General features: G+C 33.5%; 1 protein-coding gene across 1 annotated transcript in view; it reads left to right on the top strand.

Annotated features, from left to right (window-relative positions):
• Positions 1–10,884, top strand: part of LOC147762345 (RNA helicase MOV-10-like) — a 156,082-nt gene extending 145,198 nt beyond the window's left edge. Inside the window, exons 2-6 of the mRNA XM_087012116.1 lie at positions 5,876–6,330; positions 7,128–7,304; positions 8,054–8,142; positions 8,645–8,760; positions 9,091–10,884. Of these exons, the coding sequence (XP_086868242.1) occupies positions 5,899–6,330; positions 7,128–7,304; positions 8,054–8,142; positions 8,645–8,760; positions 9,091–9,155 (879 nt within the window). The 5' untranslated portion in view covers positions 5,876–5,898 and the 3' untranslated portion in view covers positions 9,156–10,884. The remainder of the gene's footprint in view (positions 1–5,875; positions 6,331–7,127; positions 7,305–8,053; positions 8,143–8,644; positions 8,761–9,090) is intronic.
• The last annotated feature ends 942 nt before the right edge of the window (positions 10,885–11,826 follow it).

Raw genomic sequence — 11,826 nt, 5'->3', positions numbered from 1 at the left:
GCAGTTTTTACAAATTCTGCTATTACTTTGTACCATGGCCCATAAGAGCCTACGCGTGCGTCTTTTAGACGCCCCTTTACATGCGAAAACGACAAGGCCTATGCCGCATTCGTCTTTTATTACAGAGCTTCAGTTGAAACCCTACTAACCTAAAGGGCTCATGTTACTTTCAGCCAATTAATTTGAAACAGAAGGACCGTCTTAAAACCTTTAATATTTTAATCCTTCAAAATAAAATTGTAAGGTTATATAATTATTACAAGCAATTAGCCACACTGTTATGTACAGTAGATAGCACTAAATTGTGATGGGATTCAAATGAAAAAATGTTTTGGGACAGCACTTCTGTTTCAAATTAATTGGATTTGACATATAAGAGTTGGCTGAAAGTAACATGAGCCCTTTTATGTTAATAGTGTTTCAACTGACCCATGTCCAATAGTACATGTTGTGCGCATCTGTGTGGAGATAGATTTTGTTGGAGGTTTGTAAGAGTTGAAATCGAATCTCAAGGTCACGTCAACTTCGTTTATAAGGGTCTACTTATTCAGCTGCGAAAACCACACGTCATGCCTATTTCATGTTTTATAACAGTGCCATTTGAGAGACGAACGCGACATGGGTCGTGTCAACCTCGCATCTAACGCGTTCAGTAAGTGGCGAAAGAGACACAGCCGTGTCATTTTCGGCTCTCAAAGCTCTGTAGTAAAAGACGAACTCGGCATAGGCCTTGTCGTTTTCGCATGTAAAGGGGCGTCTAAAAGACACACGCGTAGGCTCCTATGGGCCATGGTAACTTTGAGGCTTTTTATGTACAGACACAGATGTGTCTGTACATATAGCCATCACCTGTGTCTGTCGTCGTCGCTGTGCACTTTGACCACCAATAACATGATAAGTGAAAAACTGTTTTACCTTTTGGCTTGAAACTTACAGAACTGATGAGCTTTCATAATATGCAGGTCAAGTTCGAAAATCAGCATGATATGGCCATCTATATGGAAGTTATGCTGTTTTTTCACTTTTTTCAGCATATATGCAACACCGATAACACGATAAGTGAAAAACCGTTTTACCTTTTGGCTTGAAACTTATGGAACTAATGAATATACATAATATGCAGGTCAAGTTCGAAAATCAGCATGATCGGGCCATTTTTATGGAAGTTATGCTCTTTTTTCATTTTTTTAAGCATATATGCAACACTGATAACACGATAAGTGAAAAACCATTTTACCTTTTGGCTTGAAACTTACAGAACTGATGACTATTCATAATACACAGGTCAAGTTTGAAAATCAGCGTGATTGGACCAATTTTATGGAAGTTATGCTGTTTTTTCACTTTTTTTTTAGCATGTATGCAATATCGATAACGCATTTCAAGGAAAATCAATTGGCCAATTGTCTTGAAATTTACAGGGGTGATCAGTCTTACTGAAATACAGATGGAGTTCGAAAATAAGCTCCATTGGTTCAGTTCTGGTGAAGTTATGCCTTTTTTGTATATAAGTGTTTTTTCCTTTGATTTAATTCTTAGGCATGTTAACAATCTCATCTGTGAACTAATTAGATATGTAAAGGTGTTCTTTTGACATTTTCTGCATCTTAACAATATTGTTAGTTGATTATATAAAAAAGATGGTAAACCTGTAATTGTGTAATAAAGTGTCAAAAAATGGAAATAATAATAAACTCATATCTTTACAGTTTGTCAGATTCAATCATTCACCATGTTCAGAATCTCAGAATGGAGCAAACTGGACATTTAAAATTGTTCTATTGATATTTTTCCTATGTCAACAATTTTCTCAGTTGTTCATTTAAAAATGACAGTAAATTGATTACTTTGTTATATGAAAAAAAGGTGTTGAAAATGGAAGAAAATCAATTCAATACAGTTATATCTTGTATACAGGTACATTTTGGCATTTTGAAAGTGTGACTCAGAACTTCCATGGCCTTGAAGACCTTTCCATGTCACATTTTCTGTATATCCATGATACTTTTATTTTATTATTAAAAATTGATGGTCATTATGTTATATTGCATAAAAGTTGAAGAAAACCCTATTTTGGAAATGGCTGCCGGAATGACCATTAAGGAAAAACCATGTTACTTATGATACTCAAACTTACTGTAAAGTTTTGTAAGACTGACGTGCAGTTTGTGTTGGAAAATCAGAGTGATTGTTTTCTGTTCTGGAAGCAATGCAGCTCTATAGAGTGCTATATGGGGCTACTGTTTATGGATGGTGGTAATTGTCCCTTCCGGGGTAGTCACAAGCTAAATTCAGAGCTATAAAATCATTTGCCTAATTAATTTCCAAGTGCCCATTAAATAAGATTACATAAAACACACGTTGAGATTTCCCAGTAAAGTCCCATAGGTAAAGCTCTCTTAACTGTGTCACATAATTAGGAATCTGTGATAATTATGCAGGTAAATGTTGTTTAATATTGCAAATAAGTTAACAAAAGAAAAAAAATTGAATAACAGTGCCTTATTATCCTCAAACACATTGGGGTTATTCATATCATGTTATTACAGCAAGATTAAAAGTTTGAATAGCAGCTTTAATGGGATATTTTTGTTGTGTTTTCTTTTTAATTTATTTTTCAAACACTGGCATTTTCAGCTCCCATCCACCTGAAGCTCTTCACATTCTCTGTATTTCCACATAAACAGTTGCATTGATTTTTATGTCTTTAAACATTATGTAATATTATTTTATGCATTGTCATCATTATTCAAATATTGGGATTTTCATTATGTGAATTTGGTCCTGAAACTGTAATCTTATTGCAGGGGTGGATTGAGGCCGTCTTCTGGGTCTTTCAGATTTTAAAGTTCATATTGATGGGTATCTGTTTTTTTTTCTGTTGGAAGACCATCAAAAATGTAGGATGGATCAACAAAGATAATTTGGAATACTGTCAGAAAATATCTCTGGATCCGCTCCTGTTATTGACGATGTCACCTGTTGTGCATGATTAAAATTCAGTGTTGATTGACAGTGCTATTGTAGGCATGATTTATTATTGCATCAAAATTAACAAAATGAACCATTTTCTGCATTTTCTCAGCATATATGCAGCACTGATAACACGATAAGTGGAAAACCATTTTACCTTTTGGCTTGAAACTTACAGAACTGATGAACATTCATAATACACAGGTCAAGTTCGAAAATTGGCTTGATTGGACTATTTTTACTGGACTATTTAAAGTTATGCTGTTTTTTTTTTTTTTTTTTCATTATTCAGCATATATGCAACACTGATAACACATTTTAAGGAAAACCAATCAGCCTTTTGTCTTGAAACTTACAGGAGTGATCAGTCTGACTAATATACAGATCAAGTTTGAAAATAAGCTTGATCAGTTAAGTTTTGATGAAGTTATTAGCCTTTTTGCATATAAGTGGCTTTTCTTCAGATTTAATTCTTAGGCATGTTAACAGTCTCAATATGGAACAAATTAGATATGTAAAAGTGTTGTTTTGACATTTTCTGCTTCTTAAAAATATTGTTAGTTGATTATATAAAAATGACAGTACACCTTTTATTGTGCATTGTGTAATAAAATATCAAAAATGGAAGGGAACTCATATCATTGAAGTTCGTCAGATTCAATCATTCACTAAGTTAAGAATCTCAGAATGGAGCAAGTTGGACATTTAAATTTGTTCTATTGATATTTTTCCTTTGACAACATATTTTAATTGATCATATAAAAATGACAATAAATCGATTTTTTTTTCATGTAAAAAAGGTATTGAAAATGGAAATAAACTCTTTTTAATACAGTTTCTCTTGTTTAGATTTTGGGATTTTCAAAGTGTTTCTGAACTCTATGGGCTAGACACATTTTGTGAATATCCATGATAGTTTTATTTTATCATTAAAAAACTGATGGTTGTTATGCTGTTAAGCATTATGTAATATTGCATCAAAATTGAACAAAACCCTATTTTAGGCACTGCCTCCTTAGTGACCGTGAAAGGAAAACCATGTCACTTGCTCTTTTTACACTTAAAGGAAAGAAACATAGGACTGAAATACAGCTTCAGTTGGAAAATCTGTCTCATTAGTTAATTTTCTGGAAGTTATAGAGGTTTTTTGTGAAAATTTTTATCTTTCACATATTGGAATTTTCAATGTGGGACTTAGAGCTCCCTTGGGCATGAAGCCCAGTGGTAATCACCTTTTTTTAATGTCCATGTTTTTAATAGTAGATATTTAAAAATTGGTGGTATTTATACAGTTAATCATTATGTAATGTTGCATCAAAATTGACAAAAAAACCTCTTTTGTACACTGCCACCATTAACGTTATAGAAAGAAAACTGTTACTTTCTAATTTTTCAACTAGTCTTACAAGAATGATTCTTAGGATTGACATACAACTCATATTAGAAAACCAGCTCTATTAGATTATCACTTTTATTAAATTTATGCATTTTTTGTGAAATTTTCATTTTTCTCATTTTGGCACTTTCTAAGTATAAACTTGAACTCTGATGGGCCTGACGCCTTATGCTTTTACTTTTGTCGGTGTTACCTGTTGTGCATAATTTTAAAACATTTGATGTTGACTGTGCAGTTAAACATAATGTATTATTGTATCAGAATTGATAGTCTCCTATTTTGTGCATTATTGTTTTGTGCATTTCTTAAGGGTGTGACTGATGGGCCTGAAGACCTTTGAGAGGGTCAGTCTGTAAATTTCCCTTGGGTCTCACTAGGCTAAGTTATAAAGTCATTTGCCTAATTAATAGGCCATTAAATCAGATTACATAAAGCACACTTGTTGATATTTCCCTGTAAACTCCCAAAGGTTAAGCTCTCTGCTGGATTAATAATAAGGAAGCAGTGATAATTATGCAGGTAAATTTTGTTTTATATTGCAAATAAGTTTTTAATATATATAATTATAATTATAATAGTTTTTAATATATTTAATTATAATAATATGCCCCCAACAGCCATTATAATAAAAATGATAATATGAGTAATAGTAAAGTTTTAATCTGCCAGTGTGTGTGAGTGTATGTGTTATGAAATGCATTAAAAGGGGAAGTTACATTACTACCTCGGGCTTAAATAAAAATGAAATAAGACTATGACTAAGGGTCTATTCCCACAACTTTAGATCGATCTATCACCGCGGGGAGTCTCACTAGATTACTGTCAGATAATCCCCCTTAAGTGTCCGTCCCCGCCTACTACAAGCTCTAAGGGGTAATTAACTTTCGTGTCCGCCTGGCTGACAGCTATTTAGCGTGAACCCCCAGGGAGTTAGGTCGATCTAAAGTAGGTCGATCTAATCTGTGGAAATGGGGTGTATAAGAAAAGTGAAGTTGAAAATTGTGGACAAAAGTACTATGATTAACTATAATATTTACAAAGGTGTTTGAGAGTCTGGTAAAATCATATACATGTAGGACTTATTCTAAAAGCTTTTTATTGACCAGTGATTTCTGCTTCTAAGATTTAAGTAAAATAAAAGGTAATGCAATTAATGAAACATTTTTACTGCTATGGATGTGCCCAGAATTATTCCTTCAATAATTTTAAATTTGACAAAAGAAAGTCTTTCTTTTGACTAGGACTAGGTTTTGACAAGGATCAGTTTTTTTTTGGTAGTTCTATAAGCTCTGGTAAAATTGCAAACACTGAAATACTTTTACATGTGGTAGTAGAGATTTTGTACTTAAGCATTGACAAAATGTCTCTTTCATCTCTTTTGTACATATAATGGTGAAATTAAAACCTTTTGAACCTCATAGTTATTTAGTTTCTTTGATAAAGAATAACTTCATTTATATATTTATACATGTATATGAAATGTCTCATCATTTTAATGTCTTACAGGACTCTCACTCTTAGAAAGATACATGACCTACTGTGATGTGTACAAGAAGAGGGGTGGTTCGAGTCCTGGCTCAGATGACGACGATCAAGATGTACTGTACCAACGTCAAGGCCATTACAACCCATTCCTCCTTACAAAACTCCTCAAAAACTACAGATCTCATCCTGCTATCCTCAAGCTTCCAAACGAACAGTTCTATGACAACGAGCTAGAAGCCTGTGCTGACCGACTTGCCAGGGAGTCCCTCTGCAACTGGGAAGGTTTACCAAAAATGGGGTATCCCTTTGTATTCCATGGAGTGGTTGGGGAGGACATGAGGGAGGAAAGGAGTCCATCATTCTTCAATCCAGAAGAAGCAACTATTGTGTTGGGATATAAGGAGAAGCTACTGGAGGCCAGAGGCATCCGAGTCTTGCAGAATGAAATTGGAATTATTTCCCCCTACAGAAAACAAGTGAGGGAAATATGACAGAGCTTATTCCATGATGAATACAGGCAACCCCTCCCCAGTCCCTCTCCCTTTTCAAGTTACTAACAACAGTTTGCAATATCAAATCGGGCTTCACGCCAAATGCCAATTAATTGAAGCTGCCTAGTAAAACTTTGCAAATTTGTTTACAATTATTAACTGGGCCTTTTTGCTGAGTTAGGGCAATAGATTCTAAGAATGTGGCATACGTAGCTCTAAAGAGCCAGTAGTCAACATTCTTTAAAGGTCCAACATTCCATTTACCTTAAAGTACAGCCACAATACATCTGAGTTAATAGTATGTTATAGATATGGTACTGTTAGGCTTATGAAAAGTCCTACTTTAACTACAGAAGTGTACATGTGATAAAGTATAAAGAAAAATTTAAAAAATTAAAATTAAAATTGTGGTGAATTTGCTCACTCCCATCTCACATGGCAAATTCAATTACTAATCCACCTGAGCTTGGTTATAATGTAATGTACTAACAATATGCTGCCTGTTCAGAGTTATGGCTAACTACTAGTAAAATAAGATAAAGATAAAGTAAATGCTGAATGTAACAGATGAGTATTAAATCAGGCGCGTAGCCAGGGGGGGTTCAGGGGTTTTAAAGAACTGCCACTTTTGCTGGGAAAAGGTCCACTGTGGGTAAAATTTGATCTAGGTACATGAAGCTTTTATGGAAAAAGGTCCACTTTTTCAGAAAAAGAACCCCCCTTTTGAAATTGCTGGTTACGGCCTGTAAATGCACAGACATCCCTTTTTATTCTCTCCACAGGTTCAAAAACTGAGGCAACTGCTGTTCAAGAAAAACTTTCGGGACATAAAGGTGGGCAGTGTGGCAGAATTTCAGGGTCAGGAGAGACAGGTCATCATGGTGTCCACCGTGAGGAGTAACCCCGATTACCTGGCTCTGGAGGCAGAGTTCAAGCTGGGCTTTTTAAAGAACCCAAAGGTCAGTCATTTGTACACTTGTGCATGTGGACACACAAACTGGGGTAGAGTTAACTCTGCCCAATTAAGCTAAATGCTAAAACTGACTTCAATTGGCTAAACAAAATAGGGTTGATTTGACTTATTTTAGTCAAATTTAAACCATTTTGGAGAAAAAAGTGATGAAAAAGTAGTAATTTGGCTTTAGAAAAAATTGCTAGTGCCACCTCAGCATATGGTAATAACTTGATTTTTTTCAGTGGGGGGGAAATCGTGAATTTTACAGATGCGGTATTTTTTAGGCCATTAATTTTTAAAATTTTGATACTCCTACCCAATTCCTATTGGATGGTCACAACAGAATAAAAAAGTAAGCTACTCTATAGTTCTAATCTGTGCAGTAAGAGTACCACTTATACTATATACTTTATGTGTTTATGAAGGTATACATTTGAAAGTTTGATAATTTTTGCCCATTGAAAAGATAGTGTCATTACCATGATTGTGCTGTGGCATGTGTACATGCGTGAACACATAATTCATAAGACTTTGTACATGTGGATGTGCACACACATATTTTGAAATGTAAGGTTATTTAAACAGCTATAGTCCATACTATTTTCATCACCATTTCTTTCCACTATGGCACTGCAGAGACTATGCCATGTGATGCGGAATTCACAGAAGAGATATGAACAGTTAGTCTCAGACTATACTGTCTTCAGTGTTCACCCGCACATACAGTTACATGTGGGATTAATTTTTTTTCAGAGGTTTAATGTGTCGATCACAAGAGCAAAGGCCCTATTGATTGTTGTAGGGAATCCGTTTCTTCTTTCGCAATATGAACATTGGAACAGGTGAAGTGAATTATTTTAATTTATTTGATCAGTAAGCAAAAAAAGTTCAATCAAATTATAAGACTTTTTCAAACCAAACACAAATCAGCCATGTTAGGTTCAAAATTTTTTTCCTTTATTTAATCTTTATTTAATCTCATTGTTTCTAAGAACTCTTGTTCAGACAGACAGACAAACCAACAAAAAAAGAAATGTTAAGGATTTAATAAAGTTCACAAATTAAATTTTTAATGTTTGTTCAGACAGACTAGCTGACAAAAAAAAACAGAGGATAGAAAGATTAAAAAGAGAAAGCTATCATGTTTTAGTTCAGACAGACTGTTAAATGAAAAAAAAATAGAAAAAAAAGGAAAGTTAAAAAACATGTAAATTAAACTCCAAACTGACAGACAAAATAGTGTCTACTAGGCAATTCTTTCTTTTATTGTGAATGAAAGTCCATACAGAAAGACAAAAGAAAGTAGGCAATTCTTTCTTTATTTTCAACTTCTCTTTGGTGTAGTTTCCTTAAGTACTGCCTCGAGAAAAAAGCGTACACAGGATGTGATTACGATGACCCTACTGATCAGCTCGACGATGTCGTAGAGAGGTTTGCTGCAGTGAATATTAAGCAGTCAGGTACGAGCAGGATTTATTGCAATCAATTTCTCTGTTGAATATTTTATTTTCTCAGATTATTGGCTATAAATAATCTAAATCATTAGGAATGAAAAGTCAGAATTTCAAATAAATTGCATGCACATGTACTATCTACTAGCTGTCATCTTGCATTTTCATTACTTAAAGTCCATTTTCAAGAGCAACTATTTTCTTCTTGTCTGTCATGTTATTCAGACGTACGACAAGTAATGTGTCCAAGATTTATGATTTTAATTATTATTATTATTATTATTATTATTATTATTACTGCACCATTTAAACTTTTTTGGGAATATATTATTTTTCAAGATGTAACCATGGATGTCAGCCAGGTTCAGTTGCAAGAGGACCCCGAGTGGAGAGGAGAGGCCTAATTTTAACTCTGTATTCTCAACTGTATTCTCAACTCAGATTCTTCTGTGATCAAGAGGAAATGCAAGATCTTTTACTAGGGGACCCTGAATTTGAAAATCAAAATATTATGACAAATAAGACATGGCTAGAGAATCTGATATAATATAATATTGTTGACCACGATATAAAGCTGCCTCATGTATATTAAACTATGACATCTACCTGTAAACGCAGACTTATCAAACCTTGCAAGTTCATCTTTTTTTCTGGAGAATGGTACATTCAAGTGACATGACGTTTATTATGAAACAATTGAGGATATTACTTACTTAAGCCATATTTTATGGTGCTTGAAACTGTGGGTATTTTTTGTCACTTGATTTTAGAGAGATTTTGATAGATATCATGTAGTCAGATTAGGTACAACTCTGTTAAAGAACTTGTGAATCACTAATTGTATGAAAATAATCAAAATTGGGGTTTGAATAATGCTTCAATAATTGTCTTAATCATTTTGACTTGAGCCTATTTTATCTGTGAATATCAAATTTTAATATTTTTAATAACATTTTATCAGTGTATTTCAGATATGCTTTATGAAAAAGTTTTAAATTGACAGGAGTATTTTTATAATAAGTCAGTTTTAGAAATCAAATTGATTCTATACTAGTGAAAATGTAAAATTCCAGAGTATATTTTTAACCAATGTTTTCTGTAATGTATCATACAGTGTGACTGTGTTTGTTCTCACCCTATGGGGAGGCAGAGCCTTCAAACTTACTATTCCTTGCACTTGCTTTACTAAATGTTTGAAGCTGGTTTGTAGTCTAAAATCTGAGCCTATAAAGACTTAGCTGGCTAAGTTGCACTTCACAGTTGTAAGAATCTTACAGATAGCCTAGGCCAGAAATAACTGATAAGTTGCAATGACTCACTGTAAAAAAGGTTGGTAGATTGCATGAATCTATTTGTGGTCTAAATTTTGTCTTTTATGCATATGTTTAATGAGAATAGCATCCAAAGGTTAAGGTTGGGCTTTCACTACACCAATCCCCTATTCCCCAAGAAAAGGTGCAAGAAAAGTTCTGATTTAATCAAAACTAGAGTATTGTTCGCTCATTAACCAAGTTATCAATTTTGCCTCATTTTTTCCAGTCTTTTTACTTTCTTTTCACTTTCCTTTGATTTACATTTTGATTGTCTTGGCAAGTCTTTTACTTGCAGTGGTGTCAGTAGCCCATTTATGTATATTCTACTCATCAACTGTGGACCAATCATTCTTAAAAAATTGTAGTTGTAAGACAATATCGCAAAGTTGACTTTGTATAGTTGGCTATCCAGATTTGGCAGTCTAAGCTTAATTTTTTTGTGAAACGGTTCCCTTTTTTTCAATGAGCCAGTATACAGTACCTAATCAGTATTGAATTTACATATTTTATCTTTATCAGCACAATAAGAATCTTGCCATCTACTTTGAATTTTCATTGTTATTAACATTTTAGAATTGTTATGGAATTAAGCTAATTATGTTATCAGTAAGAACAAGATGTTATTATAATGATACATTTATGTACTGTGTAGATGCCAGTGCACTACTAAATTATGAGGAGAAATTTTTAATATTTTTTGGGATGGAGGAAACACAATTAATGAGGTTTTGGGGATTATCTTAATTTTGTGCAAAATTGGGCAACAGACAATGGTTATTTATGTACTGAAAATATATCAATAAAGCAAAAAAGAATGATAGTGCTAAGCTTTGTGGTGGAACCAAAATTTTAAGAAACAGATTTTGTGGGGTTGCAAAATATCGTGTGTATCACGTCTATAGACCTAGCAGTATAAAAAACCTTATAATTCTTGCAAGTGGTTTCTTCTTAGTAATTTGGACATTTAAGGTAAATTGAGGACAACACCGCTTCACTAAGAAATGACGTAAAGTCACAAACTACAACGAAGATGGACTGTGAATTATACAAAAGTAATGTCTGATCGGAGAGTGGGGGTGCATTCGAAACACATGACCTATTGTCACTCTTACGTTTTTTTTTTTTAATTACACATACACCATAATAATAACTTTAGCTAGAAGACACATTTTGTACGCCTAGTTCTAAGGACATAAGCCTACGGATGTATCCAATATATATTAGATGGGGTTGGGGTTTTTTACCCCTCCTAAAATAAATTTTAAAACTCGGTCAGAACTTATGATTTGATATTAAATAACTTAATTATAAATTTATAATTGTATATATATGCATTTAAAAAAGTCATCAAATCACGTTCCAAGACCTAAATATTTTCGTAATGTACGCCTTATGACACTTGATAACGTTCACGTGATTCAGATGAAGACAAAATGTGTCAAAAATATCTGAAATCGATATTGGGAAAGGGTTGAAGGGAATGATGTAAGGCACATAAAGAGATAATTCTAGTTTTTTATGTAATTATGCAAACATTTTCCGACTCATGCATGCCTCAAAGTATGGGAAGTTTAAATATTTTAAATATCGAAGGCTTTAAAAATATCCTATGTGGATAATATTTACACGTTTTTAATACTAACAAAAATTAGACTGCTTTAAATAGGTATTACGACATGCACGTTTATTTTTGACACATTTTGTCTTCAACTTCGATTGAATTTTTCACAGTAATGAATGTTTGCTAATTGCTTTCTAAGAG

Source organism: Lingula anatina, chromosome 4 (genome assembly GCF_051362555.1).
Source record: "Lingula anatina isolate TDL-2025a chromosome 4, LinAna3.0, whole genome shotgun sequence".
NCBI classification, from domain to species: domain Eukaryota; kingdom Metazoa; phylum Brachiopoda; class Lingulata; order Lingulida; family Lingulidae; genus Lingula; species Lingula anatina.
Note: the sequence above shows the minus strand (reverse complement) of the source record. Positions and strands in the feature narration are given on the sequence as shown.